The sequence below is a fragment of the Haliotis rubra genome, unplaced genomic scaffold (genome assembly GCF_003918875.1).
Source record: "Haliotis rubra isolate DU_JTF1 unplaced genomic scaffold, ASM391887v1 Scf23, whole genome shotgun sequence".
Taxonomy (NCBI): Eukaryota; Metazoa; Mollusca; class Gastropoda; order Lepetellida; family Haliotidae; genus Haliotis; species Haliotis rubra.
In genome coordinates this window covers 2,261,178-2,281,263 of record NW_025766336.1, presented here as the reverse complement: position 1 = coordinate 2,281,263, position 20,086 = coordinate 2,261,178, and the positions used below count along the sequence as shown (strand labels likewise).

Below are 20,086 nucleotides of genomic sequence, written 5' to 3'. Positions count from 1 at the left end.
CTACCTCTTTTTCTGAGTGAAGAGAATTCTCATGTGCCCTCTATTCCAAATGACTGCTCTACTTAAGATTTTGGCATCCTATAAATCATTCTACGTCACATAGACTCTTGCTCCTGAGTGCATTTTTCAGAAAAGAATTTGACCCGTGAAGGTCCGGGTTAGAATATTGATCTTCAGTAACCCATGCTTGTCGTAAAAGGCAACTAACGGGATCGGGTGGTCAGACGTGCAATTGCGCAGATCGATACTCAGATCACTGGATTGTCTGGTTCAGACTCGATTATTTACAGACTGCCGCCATATAGCTGGAATATTGCTGAGTGTGGCGTAAAACTAAACCCTGTTCACTTAGAAAAGAATTTGATGTCAGTAAGTAGGAATGAGTTGAAGTCGAAGAAAGTGTGTCTGTCATTTTGAAAGAACTGACAATCTTCTAAAGAGCGTTTTAGGTCCAAATCGAAACTGTCCCCATAAAGCTGCCTTCACCTGAAACATATGTAAGGCCTGGAGCATGGTCATCCCCTCATGTACAAAAGGAAATAACACTGTGTCAAAAGCACGTCAGTACATGTCCAGTGCTTTAGCCAGGCAAGAGCCATTGTGCCATTCACTAAAAAATATGCAATGGCACTTTTTTTCAATGCTAGAGCACCCATTGGCACAACATTTAATACAATCCACAGGTCTTCTATACCATGAATAGCAAAGTCTCAACTGCATTGGCACACATTTTAGTAGTTAGGGTGCCAGTTGGCAACACTCAAACTAATTCTGGCTGAAGCACTGCATGTCACATGTCCGTCTCGTGTACAAAATATGAGCTACCATTATGTTTACAGAATACTCGACATGAACACTGCATGCTGGGAAATATTTCCATACGAACTAAACTTATAACCTACAACATATATCCCAACATACCCCTGGTAAGAGAGAGAGGTTGTTTGGTCAGTTCAAAAACAAAAACAAGGGTCTCAAAACAGAATCAGACTTATTAACGGTAAACACGTTTATTGCATTTAGACATAACTATCCATAATCTTCATGAAAATGTATGTCCATGAACAATTATTCTCAACATGCAACATACCCTGAATTAGGTGTAGTTAAATACTTCAAAAGACTCCACACCATGTCCATAGCATGTCAAACAGCTATCACATTGGCATCAATGTTCACATAAGCAGGCTTGTAAAAAGCCTTTAAAAAGTTCAAACAGTAATTTGGGACCATTTTACTGAAGACAGGCATTCCTGGCGCATAACCATGAACAATAATGGTTGTTCAAAAGCTTTAAGCTTCCAACTTCCATTATCAGTCAGACTGACTGAGTGAGTTTGGTTTTTATGCTGCTTTTAGCAATATTCCAGCAACATCACGGCGGGGGACACCAGAAATGGGCTTCACACATTGTGCCAATGTGGGGATTCGAACCCGGGTCTTCGGCGTGACGAGCCAACGCTTTAACCATTAGGCTACCCCACCGCCCCCTCATCAGTCAGAGTCTGTGTATCGGTGTCCCTGTGACCTGACTATCGGATACAATTCTGTTGTGACTTCATATGTTGACGCCATAGTATTGACAGTTAGTACTCCATTGCTATATAGTGGAATACCCAATGGTTATAGATACAAATATTATACAACATACCAGGAACTCTTGGGAAGCTTACATGTCCTTGCAAGGGACTAATAGGGTCCGTAAGTAGGTCACAAAACTTTGCCAGATCTTATGTTGTTTAGTACTTGAAGTACTTAGTACTTCACTCTCTGACAATCCCAGGAGTAAGGAAACATTCACTCTCCGACAATCCCAGGAATGAGAATGTATTCACTCTCTGACAATCCCAGGAATGAGAATGTATTCACTTTCTGACAATCCCAGGAATGAGAATGTATTCACTCTCTGACAATCCCAGGAATGAGAATGTATTCACTCTCTGACAATCCCAGGAATGAAAATGTATTCACTCTCCGACAATCCCAGGAATGGTTTTGCTGCCTGAGTATCGGTAGCCAGTAGAATGGTTACATGCTCTCTTTAACAATCCCTGGTAGGTGTTGTGCTTCAGCTGATGACAAGAAGGCATAGACGGCTCTGTACATCATGATATATTCCCTGTAGTTGAAGGAAACTATGTTATTCATGTGTGCAACCAAATACTAAAATAGTGCCATGGCACTCGTTTTCCTAAACAAGGTGTGTTATTAAATATGTTGATTACTGCTGAGCTAGAAGGCTTTATTGCTTTAATAAACAAAACTCCAGTCATAATACAACAGGATTTACGACTTTGTGAAACTGGCCAGGCACTGGCAGGGTGCTTACGGACCAAGATCATCTGTAATTAAAATGCCCATGATAGAGTTACAAACCTGGATTTGGGGTCAAGATTCTGTAAAAGAGGTAGAAGTTTCCTGATGGCCATTTCCATGACAACTGACTGTAAGTGCAGATACTGCAGCTGAAACACCTGGTGCTTGTACTGCTGCAACTCTTTGAATGTCCTGTACGTGATGACAGAGGGACATGGCAGCTGCACATCTGAAGTAACGGGACCGTTCATAATTTATGGCAAGATGGGTGATGATGATTTTTATGCAGAAGTATGTACAATGTGAATGACTAAAGTACTGTCGGAAATGCTAGAAAAATGCTTTTTGACTTATAATTAAAATTCAGAGGTATTACAGTTACTTAAATAACAAATATCACTTCAAGAAACATCTACCTAATGTAGACCGAGGGAATAAACTTTGAGACATGCTCTAAAATGTGTTTTTACTGATGAAAATACCAAAAACTTAGAAAAATAAGGGGTAGTGGGACGTTATTTGAAACAAACATTAACTGCCTGTGTTACGTCATCAGCATGCACGCTATTGACAGGTGAAATTGACACCTGAGCACACGCTCGGGCGAGGGGTCATCTCAATAGATGTTTTCTGCAAAATGTTGAATATGTGTACGTATAGTATACGTATCAGTTATGTAAGGGATCATTTGTGTATGTGTTTGTTTTGAAATAAACATACGAATTACTGTACATTGGAAAGAATCCTATCACTTGTGTTATCTTATCGATTGATTGTAGAAATGTGCAACGTTTTAATAAATGTTTTGCATGTCAACAGTATATTTCAATGAAAAAATGTGGATGTAATTCGGTCAGTTTAATCTAGTTGTGAACATTGGCCAAAGATTTAACAAAGTCACTGGTGTAGCTTCTTTAGAATATATATTTATCTTCTCATAAAGTTTGTAGACCGCCCGTCTAAGCACTCCCTTGTCAAAGTTGTCAAGGATGGTTTTACGTCCCGGTTTGGCATTTGAGACGGTCCCTGTCTTGTCTGATTTGTTTACAATATTGTAAACTTGTTGGTAAGACATGCCAACAGCTCTACATGTTCTGTAATTAACCCTTTCTATACTAATGAAAGGTTTACCTCTGTCTTTTTTAAGCAGAAAAAAACTATAAACCTTTGCAACAATCGACTGCAAATCGTTGGTCATAGTGGACGCTGTGATAAAGATGTGCATGCATGACGGGAAACTTATTTATCAAGACTTAACATTTATATTAATATTTCTTCAATAAAGAAAACGATAATTAAGTAAAGTAACACAAACATTCAACATTTATTTGTTTAGGAAAAACGTTAATTCATATTTTTACACCACCTGTATTATTAGCATAAATGTAACGACTATTTCAGATTTCTGTTGTTGAACTTGTTGAATGCATCGGAATGTTAAATCAATTGAAATAAAAATTAGGTAGACAATAGGCGAGTTGATATATTGACAACATAGTATATTTACCACCTTTATAAAGATATTAAGGCTAAAAAGCATTTTTCTAGCATTTCCGACAGTACTTTAACACACACACACACACACACACACACACACACCCCTAAAATTTACGTACAATCAGGGGTTTGTTTGGAACCATGGGAAGTAAGTCTGAAAGTTGTTTGACAGAGATTTGCAACTTTTGACTTGATTCCCATGTTTGTTCAAACCAGAGCATTTTGGATAAAACAAACGGAAGTTGTTGATTGGCTGTTTCATATAATTATGTTTACTGAAAGTAGCAGCAATGTAACCATGTTACATCCCACATGCATGCTCAAAGCACTTCTTTTGTTTTTCCCTTGATCACTGGATGTCAATCTCAGCAGCACATCACATTACATCTCAACTCCCTGAGTATCATACAACTCTCCACAGTTTTACGCCACACTCGGTCTGTAAATAATCGAGTCTGGACCAGACAATCCAGTGATCAAGAGCATGAGCATCAATCTATGTAATTGGGAACCGATGACAAGTGTCGGCCAAGTCAGTGAGTCTGACCAGCCAATCCCGTTAGTAGCCTCTTACGACAAGATTGGGTTACTGAAGATTAATTCTAACCTGGACCTTCACGGGTTGGTGGGGGATCAATGTGGGTCAGGTCTATGTACTGTTTTGTTGTTTTACTTGTTTCTTCGCAAGTTTGTCACTAATTTCATGCATTCAAATGAAGATAATGGCTGCTTTATCCTCAGTGAAACATACCAAATTTTAATCCCCCGCAACTTTGTGTTATGTATGTATAGAAACGAGTTCCGTCCGTGTGTCCATCACACTTTGTCCGAAGCATATCTCCTAAACTATTCGTGATATCTTAACCAAAGTGGGTTAGACCCAGATATGAATTTTATTTTTTGTGGTTTCCATGGAAACATGACTTAGGCTGTGACTGAGGATGTCATCTTGTTGCATTTCCATGGCAACAAGTTAGGCTTCAACTGAATTTGGTGGTAGTGCACCTTTCTGGAGCAGATCTTAAAAACCTTTCAATACTCTGCTTCCACTTTGCTGTATACACTCCAAAACATTTGACATAATCATAACTAGTAGACATTTTCATAAAGAGTATTTTGCCATTGCGGGGGATATTGATGACTTTGTCTTCTTGTTTCTTTTCCCAGAAATATAATCTAAAAGCACAAAATGGCACAATTGTGGGATAGTGATAAAAGTCAGTCATGAAAATGGAAACCCATATTATTGTTTTTAAGACTCCCCTACAGACACATGGTTCACCCGTGTAACCTGAAAACTTACCTCTCATACACCTGTGAGGTAACCACTGAGACAGAGTAGTCTCCCTTTGTATCTGGAGGGGAGAGGACTGCTTGTTGAGATGGGCACTGTATTCCACTGAAGTAACAAAAAACTCATTACCACTATGTCAGTAAACACCTGTAAGCAACTTCATACTTAGGACAGATGCATCTATTCTTGACATGCAAAGATTAAATTCTAGTGGAGCTTTTGTATTAATACAAAAACGTGTTTTTATTCATATTCAACTGTACTTTCACTGTCAAAGAGGTCCATTTTCACCCTAACTGTACTTTCACTGTCAAAGAGATCCATTCTCACCCTAACTGTACTTTCACTGTCAAAGAGATCCATTCTCACCCTACATGTAGTTTCACAGCAAAGCTTACCCCACCTGATGTTTTACTATTGAGCGATATAAGCTTACCCTAGTTTTAGTTCCACTCTACTTGTATTACTTACCCTACTTGTATTTTCCCTGTTCAGAGATCCCAGCTTACCCAACTTGTACTTTCACTGTCAAGAGATCCAGGCCTACTCTCCTGGTAGGTGAGGTGAAATTGGGTTTAGCGTCATGCTTGAGAATATTTCGCTCAGATGACGAAATGCATGCGTGTGTATGTGTATATGCGGCTGCTTGTACTAGCCAAGACTGAAGCTGGTTTTATAGTGCTAGCCCACTGAGATAGCATGCCGCAGTGAAGCATACTGACTCTAAGCCGACCAGTCCTTGTTGTAACCATTAATGCCGAGTGCCAGACAAGGACCAACAAGTACCATATTTTAACGTCTTTTGGAATGACACGGTCGGGGATCGACCCCGCGACCTTCCGCTCTCCAGGCGGACGCTCTAACCACTACATCACGGAGGCGGTCCTCTCCTGGTAGGACTAATCTGTTGCCTGTCATTGACACATTGACTACAAACCTTCCACTAGGGTCTCTGCTTCACGTTGCAGGCTGTCACATGAAGCCAGAATGTACTCCATCATCATCTTGGCCCGCAGTATGGTGCTGGCAGAGGACAGTTCTGGAACAGGATGACAACATCACTAATCTGACGAAAGATCAGGGACATCGCACCACAGAAATGCTTTAGTTTACAGTCAACTCAGGGCTAACTACCTACAGGCCAAGTCTTGAAATGTTCAGGTGTTTCAGTATCTGTTCATGATTATCCACAATTTTACAAATATTGGCGTTAATATTGGAAATACTCAAATTTAAGGTCAATGCATTCAAAGGATCAACACAAGGATTACTAGTGATAGGAAACTAACACACTTAATGAATATTTGTGAACAGTTCATCCTTCTGCTCCAGTTTGTAGGTGAATACATGTGCCTTGACTCTTGAAAGCAGATAGTGTGCCATCATACCCTGACAGCACTTCCTAATCCGCTCAAGCACTGGTTGCGTGGCCTGGAAGTGATTATTTTATAGCTCTTTAATACAGTGTGAACACTGGTCACTCCATGTTGGGCAATATTACCTGTAATGTGGCTGAGCTTCAGGCCTTCCAACAGTTGATGGAGGCGCTGGTATGCGTCTAGACATGACATGGCCCTTGTCTGAATGACAAGGTCACTATCAGGATGGAACTACAATCAAAGAGTATTAGATTTAACATTGTGGTGGGGTAGACCTGTGGTTTAATTCTCTTCATGCTAAGGGCCTTGGTCGGGTAGATGTGGTGTAACTGTAACTGTAACACTCACATAATGAAACACTCAGGCTTGAGTCGTAATGTGTTTCCAGACGGACATGGGAGCCGGAACTCACCTTAGGAAACACTCTTGACCTGAGAAGTCACATGTTTCCCAACTGACATAGGAGCTGAAATTCACCCAATGAAACGCTCTAGACCTGAGAAAACATGTTTCCAGATTGACATGGAAGCTGATACCCATCCCCTGGAGTGAGTGAGTTTTACACCACGTTTAGCAATATTCCAGCAGTATCATGGCATGGGGCACCAGAAATGGGTTTCGCACATGATACCCATGTGGGTGGTGTGATGAGTGAACTCTTTAACCACTTGGCTACCCCACTCACCCCAGGAAACACTCTAGACCTGAGTAGTCATGTGTTTCCAGACTGGCAGCTGAAACTCACCCCACGCTCCAGCCTTTCCAGGAACTCCATCTTTGTGTCAAAGCTGCCCACTTTCTTTGTAACTCTCTGGGTTGCAACCTTTTCCCTCAGTTTCTCATTTGCTGCCACTTTCCGCCTAAATCTACTGGGTATATTTATCTTACCTCTGAAGGAACAAATTCGAAAACATTGTAACATACTGTGCACGCAGCAGACTCATCAAATCATTTCCCCCGAACTCTGCATTACCCATTACTCTGGTTAGTAGGGACCTAACTTCCTGAAAATGGGGTTACTGAATGAGATCAGACTTTCAATGTATATGAATACTATTCTTGACAGATATCGTTCACTCTGAATTCCATTCCCAAATTTGACAAAAGAGTGCACCATTCTGAGGGCAAAATTAATACCACATTAATTATATGTCAAATTGTATCAGTATTTCTCAGATAAACAACAGTCAGATAGGTTTACAGGAGAATATGACATCATCCATTGTATCATGACATTATAGCATTCCAGTTTGTAATGTCTAGTAAATTTGTACATGGTGAGAAAAAGTTTATCATCTTCATACCCATCTTGTTGCAATGTGAACCTCTTTTCTTGTACATCTGCTTCAGATACTTGCAGGCCTTCCATTTTGTTTGATAGTCTATCTGCTGGATTAACTGACCCTGTAAGGGGATAAACATGTGGGCTATCTGCAGTCTGCACGCTTATTGCTTTTGGGTTAACTGGCTTTGATGGGGGCTCCACATGTGGGTTATCAAATGTCTTGACATTACTTGCTGCTTGGACAAGTGGAGGAGATGCTACATTCTCACCCAATGTCTGTGTGTTAGTCAAGCCTGTTTGTTCTTGTGTATTGGTTACATGTCTGTCATAGTCACTGCTAGTTGATTTGGAACCGACAGGTTTAGTCATCCCAGTTTTCACATTACTGTTAATGTGCTCCGTTAATTTGGGTCTTTGACTTTTGGTCCCACCACTTCCTGGCCGTGTGGTTGAATGTCCCTTGTGGACCGCCATGGCAGCTTTGGAAGTGGATGTCTTTGGTACTCTGACATTGGGATCTGTTTTGAAAGGTGCTTTAACATGAGCTGAGTATGTTCTCCCACTGCTTGGTCTGGGTGGCTTTGATACAGATGATCTTTCCTTCACATTTCTGTCATGTGACATGTTGTGTGAAGCATTTCTGTTATGTGAAGAGTTTCTGCAAAGAGATCCACTAGCAGTTGAATCACTCCTGCCACGTGATGCTGTTTTTGTGTGAGAAGAACTACGACTATTGGAAACACTCTCACTTTGTGAAACATGACTGCCCCCTGAAGCACTTTTTATTTGAGAACTTCTGGCATGTGAAGTACTTTCAACACGAAAAGAGTCTTTAGTATGTGAAACACTGTTGACCTGTGAAGAGCCTCTGGGTTGTGATGCAACTGTATTCTCAGAAACTTTCCTAGTCTTGTCTGAAGGACAATTCTCTTTTGGATTTGTCGTTCCTTGCAAAAGTTCATTTCTAACTTCATGTCTGATCTTATTAACGATGTTGAGATTCTCCTGTGAGCAGATACCGTATTCTATATCGGTCTGTTCTTGTTCTCCTGCCTCCCCGTTGTCTTCCTTCTCCTCAGACAGTCTTCGGGCACCTGACCTCCTCTCTCGGGTCTGTTTAGTATCAATCTGAAAACAAAGAAGCCATAATTTGGAACATATTGTCTTGGAAACGTATTTGTATATCCATCAGAATAAACTTAGCAGACAGTCCTTCAGACTAAAAGTCACTTTCACCTTAATTCAAAAAGCAGATCATAGAAACAGACCTTAAAATTCTATTAGTCTTAAGTAATGATATGTACACAATCCTATCCAATTGTACAATTGGCTGATTCCTTTCATAGATTTGAACTTATTAAACAGGCTGTCATTTATTAGACTAACCATCTGTAGGAATGCCCTACATCAGATGTTTTAATGTAAACAGGTATACACTATTACTCTATAGGTGAAAAATAAACAACCTCCTTGCTTCTTAACACAAATATTTTCCAAAATACATATGTCAGCTTCATTTCTTAACACAAACTCTTTTTGTTTGCATAGGCCTGCTTCATTTCTTAACACAACTGTTTTTGTATGCATCATCCTGCTTTACCTTTTTCTGGACATCCCTGGCTTTCTGTGCCCTGTTGAGAAACTTCTCCACCAGGTCGAGCTCGACCTGTTCCTGAACAGGAACAGCCTGTTGACCTGTACAACACACAGTGACTGAAAGAGGGTCTTGTTACATGTTAGTAGTCCGTATCATTTGGGGCTGTTAGTCAGCAGTCATTATGTTTCAGTTCAGTAAAAAGCAACACTTGACTAGAGAACAAGTTGTCAACGTGAAATATCAAATGCACTTGCACATCACCAGTCCCTCTACAGGGAAACATTGAGGCAGTTGGTTCTGCTTTGGAGTTAATGCTGCAAATCATGGTTGGAAAATACCAAAGTTGGTTGCAGCAGTGGATCTAGTCATGGAGTAAACTACAGCTGTAATGAGCACAGAAATTCACAATCACAGCATTCTATTGTATCATGACACCTCCCGTAAACAGTTTAGCCTTGACTAGGCAGACTAGTAGCAAAAAGGAAAGTTTCATTTTATCATCCAAGCCTTGCAGCCTGACAGTCCCATCCAATATGGCAGCCTCTGATAACAAGCAATAAGGAGTGCTGGGGAACTATTCAAATGCAGGTGCTACATTATTTTGAACTTCAACATACCTGCACTGCCTTCACTTGCATCCTTCTCCTCACCATCTTCAGATGAACCTTTCTTCTGACTTGGCCTGTGAGGTGCAACATAAAACACCCACATGTTATTGTCAACCAACCACCTTCTCACAAATGTAATCTGATTTCTACAGGAACACACACACCACGATATCAATCAACTACAAACTTTATACTGTTTATACTACAGTATCACAAGCCCATGAAGAATGAGATGAAGCTCAGAGTTGTTTGAAACCCGTGAAGATCCGGGTTAGAATAGGTTTTCAGCACCCATGATTGTCAGAAGAGGCAACTAAGGGGTTCCAGGTGGTCAGCCTCGCTGGGTTGACACATGTCATCATATCCTGATTTGATAGACTGATGCTCATGCTGTTGATCACTGGATTGACCAGGCCAGATTTGATTATTTACAGACCACCACTATGTAGCTGGAATATTTTCTGTCTCACTTTTTGTCTGTCAGGTTTCACTTTGACAATACCGACAGTTTATTTTCAGTACATTAGGCCCTCAGCCCACAATACTAGCAAAGTATTGATGAGCACATAAAATGAAAGTGAATGTTGAAGTCACAAGGGATGTGACTACAAGGTGAAGTGCCTGTAAAATGTCAATATTGTACTAAACAGAATGTTTCACCTTGAGCTTCTGAGTTGCCTGACACCTAGAAAAAAGCACAGATTCTTTGTACAAAATTCCTAGCAATGATGCAAATCATACATTCTGTATTCTATCTATTTAGTTAATAAACTGATTAATATATTTCCTTCTAAATTCCTTACACAAGATTCATTTAAATAATACATGGATTTCATTTTCAATAAAATGCATACAAAGTAACTTACAGTCAGACGATACTTGCTGTTCATATGTGAACCTGTGCATTTTCAAAATTACTACATATAATTTTGCAAGTAAGGATTTAAAATACACATATAGAGATAGCTTTCTACATTTAATATTGATTTATGATAGTGGTAATTATAAGAATGAGACAGACCGGTGAGGAAGGAATTCCACAGTTTTAGTCTAATTAATGTATCCTGTGTTGTACATTGAGCATCATCAAGTGATTTTAACTCTTTTAAACTGGAGAGGTTGTCAGCTGGATTCTAAGTGGATCAGTCTACACCAGTATTTAATGACTCTTAACATATAAGAACACTCTCGGTGGTTACTGATATTTTTACATCAATCAACAACCATGCACAGAATATATTTTGGAAATCTTCTGTTTCTTTACAATATGTTTTACCCCTTACCTCTGATCCATAGCAAATTAAAGAGAGTGAGTGTGTTTAGTTTTACGCCGCACTCAGCAATATTCCAACTATATGACGGCAGTCTGTTAATAATCGAGTCTGAACCAGACAATCCAGTGATCAACCGCATGAGCATCAATCTGCGTAATTGGGAACCGATGACATGTGTCAACCAAGTCAGCGAGCCTGATCCCGTTAGTCGCCTCTTATGACAAGCAAGGGTTACTGAAGGTCAATTCTAACCCATACCTTCACGGGTCCATAGAAAATTAAAGGCAAAACAGTAACATTAAACATTCTGAATAGACTACAGTGCCATAGCAGCCTTACTGGCCTGGGAAACTAAACACTTATTAGGGCTGGTCCACACAAGCCTCGGGTAAAACACAACCCCAAAATACTTATAGGAAGAACCAACTCCAACCCCTTACCTGTCCATTGTGATGTAAGGGTGCAGAGTCTCTGATAAAGAACCCTTATTCCAGGTACAAAAAAAGGCATTTACTCTCCTCTGTCACTCCAAAGCTGTGTCTGCAACCCCTGACACATCATTGGCAAACATCAAGGCAAACAAACTTTCTATACAGATACTGATACCTTCAAGCCATATTTCTCCAAATTAGAAGACACAGCCCTGCCAAGTACCGATATTACCCCTGAATGATGATGTTAGGCCGGGTGCTGTTCGAACACATGAAGGGGATAGCCTAATGGCATCGATCTGCGCAATTGGGAACCGATGACATGTGTCAACCAAGTCAGCGAGCCTGACCACCCGATACCATTAGTCACCTCTTACGACAACCATGGGTAACTGAAGATCAATATTTGACACTGAATCTTCACAGGTCGGGGAACATAAAGAAACATCGAGGGTACATCAACCCATGGGCCCCAAGGGACAGGTCGGGGAACATAAAGAAACATCGAGGGTACATCAACCCATGGGCCCCAAGGGACCAGTCAACAATGTATTTATCTTAACTAAATGGTAATTTTGAACTGTTTGAAGCCCAGGTATCAGATCATAGTATGGAGTACCAGACGACAAGAAAAACAATTTAGAGTTATCTCCCTTCCATCTATTTGCATTCGCAAAACATCGATAACTTCCGTACATCATACGTGATTCAATGTTATTTGAGATAAAGAATTACTACTATGAAGTACCAAATAAGTTCGGCATTCCCAGCAGGGTACATAGAAAATGTTACTCACTTGTAAGCGAGGGTACATTGAAAATAATAGAAGAGTGTTCAGCCAATCAGAAAATGACATTTATGAGTGAGGCAAGATAAAATAGTTTACCACTTCTACCAATATTTTTCAAATATTTATATTTATTTATAAACTAGAAATCAAAATTGAACTTCTTTATTTTACAAAATGAGTTTCTAAGAGAAACCCCTCTGTAACTGTTAAAAATGGGTCAGTCTTCATACCATAAGTAAAAAAAAGACATATGATGTTAATGGCCACCAGTCTGGAAACATCTGGTCAAACAATTGGGCTAGCGCTGGCAGAATGACCAGAATTCTGAACAAATTCTATTGCAACACCATCTGGTTCTGGTGCTTTATTGAGGTTTATTGACGTGCATTTTTACTTCTTGCTCTGAAACATCATCATATAGGATGCTTAAACATACACCATGTACACTATCATCTACTGGTACAGACATATCACTGTTACTGTAATTCTGTGACATATAATATGCAACATCATATTAATGTAATGTTGAGTCAGTGTTTAAAACTCCCAAAATTCCAAGCCAGATAGCCGGACTGGTAACTTAAAAAAATTACCAGTCTGGATACAAACTTGCCTGTCTGGTTTTCAACAGTGAAAAAAAATAATAATCAGGTTTCTAAATACTTTACTGTTTGTAGACATCACAATGAACAACATAGCACTAACAGGCAATGCACCGAGTTTAGGTAAACTGAAAGTATATGTGCAGTGATTGGTTATTGTAAAATGAACTGTCTAATCATAAATAGTTTAACATAATTATCATAATACCTTAAACACTTCAAACTGACTACAGGGGAACCTGTCTGATATTATGAAATATTTACTGTTAGGGGTAAAAACATCTACCAGACCAACGGACAGGCAGGCAGGAATTTTAAAAGCTGGTTGAATATACTGATTTGGCCAAAACACATCATAAACCTTTGAAAAGTACTTTAATGCAGTACCCAAGACAACTCAGGGATACCTAGCTGGTCATTCTTTCAATGTGTATACATAAATTAACAGTAGCAGCTGTGATTAAACATTGAATATTCTTTAAAGTCTTCCACTAAATGAAATGTTTGCATAGTTTCAGCCACAACAGAAGGTATGGGATTCGGTCAATAAGCTTTCTATATTCATGAACACACCTCACATAGTAATTTTTCCATTAATAAATCCAATAAAAGGTATCAGCACATACTTCATGTCTTATTTCTATAAAGCCATAATGGAGGACTTTGATACTATAACATATTGCTACTGGATATACTGACTTAGTTCTTTGTTGTTGTGAATATAAACCAGATTGACACTCCAGCTGTTGGTGGCACAGATGTGACAGGCCGTGAGTGCAGAAAGGGTTCTCTCTGTAGTTATACACTATCCTGGGATTAAACATGGATTCCAAACAAAGCGTCCCTAGGAAGAAGAGTCCCACCACACTGTACCTCACCTTAATACATAGTAGGGCTGGCTAAGATGTTTGATGAGAATGCTGTTTTGTCAGTAATCCATGCATAAATGCGTCACCACTTACCAACCGACTTGAAATATGTGGATTTCTTTGGGACTTTTTTTCATATTTTTGCTGTCCAATATTTATTGATCATTACCTCTATGATCTATACTCATAGCCATCCCAAACATGCAGTCAACAGTTTCAAAACAGTTACTGTCACCACTGGTTTTCAAATATTTTCTGTGTAAATACTACTAAATATCACTAAATCTATCCGATCTAAGGAGGGGCATACATGCCAAAGTTCAACTGCTTTAATCTGGCAACTGCAGCGGAGAAGACATTTTCAGAACAATAAGAAAATGAAAGACCAAGGTCATACAAGGCAAAATCATAACACATTGCAAAGAAACATAAGATATTGCAAGCAAACATGTAATTTTTTGAATAAAATTGATATTTTATACTTATCCTGACTCATGCTTATTTGCTTGTCTTCTTCCTCTTGCGAACATAGTGGAACACTCATCTCCTTATTGAAGTTCCTTTCAACAAAAACTTACGTAAAATCACTACTCACCAGAGTTATCTCTGTTTCCGGTTTTGGCGGGAAAAGTGGCGCCACTGTTTCCCCACGCTTCACTCTCTCCTGATAATGAGCCTGACACTTGAATTTGCAGGGAAATCCAAAAGTGTCTAGTAGGGAGGTTGGGAGGGCTTACCTCACGAGTCAGGATAAGTATAAAATATCAATTTTATTCAAAAAATTACATAGTTTTCCTTATCCTGACTCATGCTTATTTGCTTGTAGAATCCGACGGATTTGGAGGCGGGAAAAAATACTTTAGGATTTCGTGTAGTGATTTACGTCAATATATACCCCCTTATGGGAACTTCGTATTGGCACTGTGCTAATCTCTGCTGCTGTTTGTCACCCTGTCCTTTCAGCTGCCTTTTGATGGGGGGACCACAATTGTTAACTTTTGGTCCTTTCTCTGTTAACATTTTTATGTGGATTTTGCGACTCCATTTCTTGATGCAAGCACCAAGTGGAGAAGCGACCCTTTCCTGTACGAGTATTCTTACAAGTACTGGGTCATATCACTTATGCTAGTCGTTAGACAACCAGTGGGCCGAAATGGTGAATACCTGAGACGTCCTCGGTGGCGATATCTCTCAAGTAGTGGTTTGCAAACACCATGTCTGATTTCCAGAAGCAGCCCTCCAATATCGTCTGTAACGAGCAATTCCAATGTAGAGCGAGTGTTGACGCCAGAGCTCTAACTTCGTGTGGGTTGGAGGCTCTTGGAGGATCAAGTCCTGCTGCCTTGTAGGCCCGTAGTATGACAGTTCTGATCCAGATTGATATCGTAGTGCGAGAGACCTCCATCTGTGTTGCTGTCGATATCGGGACAAAAAGTCGTTGGAATTTGCGTCTCCTAGTTCTGGATTGTTGTAGATATATTCTCAATGCTCTCACTCGGCACAAAGATAAGTCATGCGTATCTTGTGGTCCGAGGACGGAGGATAATGCTGGGACGTGGAATTGTCTGTCCGGTTGACCTGGCAGTTGATTCTTAGCGATGAAATCCCATCGTAGTCCCATATGCACTGTGTGTTGATTTTCATCAAAACGTGTTCTCTCATAGTCTAGAGCATGTATTTCCGACATCCTGACTGCTGTTGCTAGGGATAGCAGGAACAGCGTCTTTTGTGTCAAGAATTCGAAGGATGTCGTTTCTAATGGTTCATAGACGTCACTGGTGAGATGTCGTAGAACAACGTTGAGGTCCCACGCCGGAGCTTTGAATCTCTGTTGTTGGTCCTCCAATTTATAAGAGCGTAACAAGGCCAGTAACTCTGGTACTTTCGTTAGCTTGCCACCTGTCCTCATAGTGATGACTGAGCTCAATGCCGCTAGGTATGTTGAAAGCGTAGACCCTTTTAGCCGCTTTGTTTGCCGTTGGTGACAAAGGTAGTCCACCACTTGAGGGTGTGATGCTTTTCTAGCTGAAAACCCGTTTCTGGCAGCATATGTCTCGAAGATTCGCCACTTGTCGTCGTACAAGTTGCGTGTAGACTTGTGTAAAGCTAGTGTCACTGCTTTCGCTGCTCTGGCGGAGTACCCTCTCTTGTTCAAGCACACCTTGATACAGTCCACACGTGTAGTTGGAATGTCCCTGGGTTGCCCCGCGCCTGCTTTGTGTGAGGATGTACGAGTAGATTCGACATCTCTGGTAGTTGCAGCTGTGGTGGTCCGAGTTCTTGTATGAGAAACGGGAACCACATTCTCGCTGGCCAGTAGGGCGCGACCAAAATCAGTTGGAGGTTCCTGGTCTGGCTAATTTTCTGCAACACCCTCGGTAGTAGCGCTGGCGGTGGAAACGCGTACGCGTTTAGCCTTTCCCAGGATATGCTGAGAGCGTCTGTTGCCCACGCTCGTGGATCTGGTACTGGAGAGACAAATGTTGTCAACTGATTGTTGAAACGTGTGGCGAAGAGGTCTTTCAGTGGTGCTCTTATCTCCTTGATGATCTGTTTGACGATCTCGGGATGTAGCATCCATTCCGTCGGAGATGGTTGAGTTGGACGGGAGACTGCGTCTGCTATGACATTCCTGGCTCCTGGAATGTGGCATGCTCTTATGTGGATGTTCAGATCGTCGATTAGGTCGAACAGTTGAAAGCAGAGGTCTAGCAGGTTCAATGATCGTGTTGATCCTTGCTTGTTTATGTAGAACACCACTGTGGAGTTGTCCGTGTGTACCATGAGATGCGCATTCTGTAGAATGTTGCTCCAATGGAGTATGGCGTTGACGACTGCTTTCATTTCCAGCATGTTGATGTGCAGACTTTCCTCTTCCTTGGTCCATTTCCCGGCTGCCACATCGTTGTCGAGATGTGCTCCCCAACCTTGGAGTTACGCGTCCACATACAGATGAGTCTTGCACTCCGGCTCTGCTAGATAGATGCCTTCGCAGACATTTGCTCTCTGGGTCCACAATAGCAGATGAGGTCTGAGGTAGTAATGGGAGACCGAATGGGTCTGGGTCGTCGAGATGAGCATTGATGAGGACCTGTAACGGGCGTAGCTGTGCAGACATGAGGAGACCCAACAGACTCTGCCACTGTCATAGTGGCCACGGAGAGTGTAGGGCTTGTGGGATTGTCTGTTCAATCTTGAGCCATCGGTCCTCTGGTACGACGATGCGATTCTGCGTCGTGAGAAATCTGATGCCTAGGAACTGCAGGTCCTGCGTAGGTTCTAGGTCCGACTTGAGTAGATTCACTAACCACCCCAACTGTGTGAGCAGTTTGATGGTAAAGTTCAACTGTAGTCTGAGATGCTTGGGATCTTGATGTACTTGAATCCCGTCGTCGAGGTAAAATGCACTGCGTAGACCTCGATGATGTAGATATATGACTATGGGTTTCGTCACCCATGTAAACAACCAAGGGGCCGATGATATTCCAAATGGCAGGACCTTCCATTGGTAATGTAGCCCATCCAGTGTAAACCTGAGGTACTTCCTCGAGTCTGGATGTACAGGAATATGCAGGTAGGCGTCCTGTAGATCTATGCTGGCCATGTAGTCCATTGGACAGACGAGGTGGATTAGTTGAGGTAGATGTATCATGCGGAACTTGGGAGGTCTGCTCAGATAGTCTCTGTTGAACGTGCTCATATTGTAGATGAGTCGGAACTTTTCTTTGGAGTTTTTCTTGGGCACTAGGAAAACTGGGGAGTAGAAACCTGGTGTGATGTTGGCTTGATCTACGACCTCTATGGCTCGCTTTACTAGTAGAGATGAGACCGCCTCTCGTAACTGCTCTATCTGATGAGTCTTGAAGTCGAACTTGTGCGGGTCGACTGTAAGCGGTGGAGCGGCCTGTAGTTGTATGCGATATCCGTTCCTTAGGATGTTGGATACAAACGGATCTTGAAGTATTCCCCAGTTTTCCCAGTGTAGCTGAAGGCGTCCACCCACTTGTGAAGGTTGTACAGGAACGGCTGGGGTCGGAAGACTCTAGTCATTCCGAACCCTTCTTTCATCGTCGATAATCCCTGGCACCTCTGGGTGCCCTGCCTCGTCCGGACCTTGCTCTGTAGTTGTCGGCTGGGCGACGAAAGGAACTTTTTCCGCCTCTGGAGCTACCCACGTTCTTGTCCCGAGCTCTCTGTATCCCAGGAAACTTGGACTTGCCTGGGATGTTTGCCTGATAACGCTGGCCAGAGTATCTATGGACTTGATCATAAGGACCTCCCTTGAGTCTTTGGTAACTTCCTTGGCAACCACGTCGATTCCTCCAGCGAAGATGGAAGGAGTTGACCACGAGGCCGAAGAACATGCGCCTGGTCATAGTTTCAACTTGTGCCAACTTTTTGTCTTCAATGTTGTAAGACTTGGCCTTGGCATCACTGATGACTTTGAAGTTCTCATCGATGTCCTGTGCCTTCAGGAATGGATCCATGTTATGGAAGGAGAACTTTTTGGCGTTGAACTGTGGTAGACCTGAAGGCTGCGTCTAGGTTCTCTGGGACCGCTGCGATGGGATGAATCGGAGGGAGAGTGATCGTGTCGACATCATCATCCTGCATGAGATAGGTGTGAGCCGGATTATCATTCTTAGATGGTGATGCCAAATCTAGACCGTTGGCCATCCAGTAGCGTATTTCAGCGACCGAAAAGATGATCCTGCCGTCATCTTCAATGACAGGAGTGTTGAGTAAGGGACGTTGATCCTCCTCCGATGGTGATCGAGGTGGAGTCCTTCGCGAATGCGGTGACCTGTGTGGAGACCTGCGCGGAGACATGCGTGGAGCTCGGCGTGGCGAGTGGCCCGGCGAACTGCGTCTGTAGGGTGACCTGCACGGAGATGAGCGTCTGTGGGTTCGCGAATGTCTCGGCGAATCCCTCGACGACTTGCAAGATGCGGAAGATGTCTTGGATACTGTATCTGAAGTCCTTCGCGAATGCCTTCGCGAACGACGATCATCTGATTCCGCATCTGTGGAATGGCGACTGGTCCTTCGCGAACGCCTTCGCGAACGCTGGTCGTCTGATTCTGTATCCGGGGATGGGCGATTCTTCCTTCGCGAACGCCTTCGCGAATGCTGATCGTCCGAATCCATAGCCGGTGATGACCGAGTCGTCCTTCACGAATGCCTTCGCGGATGCTGATCGTCCGAGTCCGCCGCAGGGGATGGTGGAGTCGACCTTCGCGCAGGCTGGTCTTGCAGTGTAGATCTGCTGCCAGATGTCACGTTGATGGAGGGCCCCTCAGAGACGACGTCTGCGTTGGAGCCTTCGCTCGGGACCTCTTTCTGGGCTGGCTGTGACTTCTTCTCCAGGCCGTAACGCTGCTCCATCATCTCCATGATTTGCTGGGAGAACTGCTGCATAAAGTCCCCCGGGTTGAAGGTCTGCGGTGGTAGTAGCGTTGCCCTTTCTGCGGTGATAGCGGCGTGGCCCACAGGACGCTCATCTGTTGTCAGCGTAGATACCTCGGGTTGCGTGGAGATCTGCGCTGAAGTCACCGTAGCTGAGACTGGTCTTTTCTTGGGACGAACCTCTGGGATGAAAATCGGTTGATCATCGTAGAGTCCCTGTTCCGTCAACGGGACAATCTCGGCTGAGAAAGTCCGTGTTGTCTGCGCTGCCTTCCCCGTGGTGGTGGACGACGCCCTGGGGGTGCGGAGTCTGCGCTGGGTGGTTGACGATTTCCGAGTCTTAGGCTGAGACGACAGGATGTCCGGAGTAGCAGGTCTCTTCTTGGAGGTGGCGGACTTCATCCCACGCCTCTCCTCCGAGGGAAACTCCAGCGGGACACCAGACGGAAGGGGGGCGTCAGACAGCAGTTGACTGGTGAGGGACTCCGCTGATTTATCCATGACTGGACCAACCCTTCTAGACCTATCTGCAGCACGTCAAAGGACGGAAAGAAGGTATTTATTAAATGCACAAGTAGTTAAATGCTTGAAATTAATGCAGCGGGTGCTGAAAGAACATGGTACCGTGCAGCTAGGGCACAATTGATGAGGGTCAGCAGCAGAGAAACGTAATCTACAATTGGAACAATTTTTCATCACGTAAATAACTGAACAAACACGGACTAACCCGTGAATAAA

General features: G+C 42.5%; 1 protein-coding gene across 1 annotated transcript in view; it reads right to left on the bottom strand.

The window, feature by feature from the left end:
- Positions 1-1,503: 1,503 nt before the first annotated feature.
- LOC124277989 overlaps positions 1,504-20,086 on the bottom strand; it is a 33,413-nt gene continuing 14,830 nt past the window's right edge. The window contains exons 3-11 of the mRNA XM_046713715.1: positions 9,986-10,050; positions 9,372-9,466; positions 7,791-8,899; positions 7,232-7,376; positions 6,609-6,717; positions 6,045-6,146; positions 5,117-5,212; positions 2,377-2,545; positions 1,504-2,119 (exon numbers count right to left, since the gene is read on the bottom strand). Coding sequence (XP_046569671.1) covers positions 2,029-2,119; positions 2,377-2,545; positions 5,117-5,212; positions 6,045-6,146; positions 6,609-6,717; positions 7,232-7,376; positions 7,791-8,899; positions 9,372-9,466; positions 9,986-10,050 — 1,981 coding nt within the window. The 3' untranslated portion in view covers positions 1,504-2,028. The remainder of the gene's footprint in view (positions 2,120-2,376; positions 2,546-5,116; positions 5,213-6,044; positions 6,147-6,608; positions 6,718-7,231; positions 7,377-7,790; positions 8,900-9,371; positions 9,467-9,985; positions 10,051-20,086) is intronic.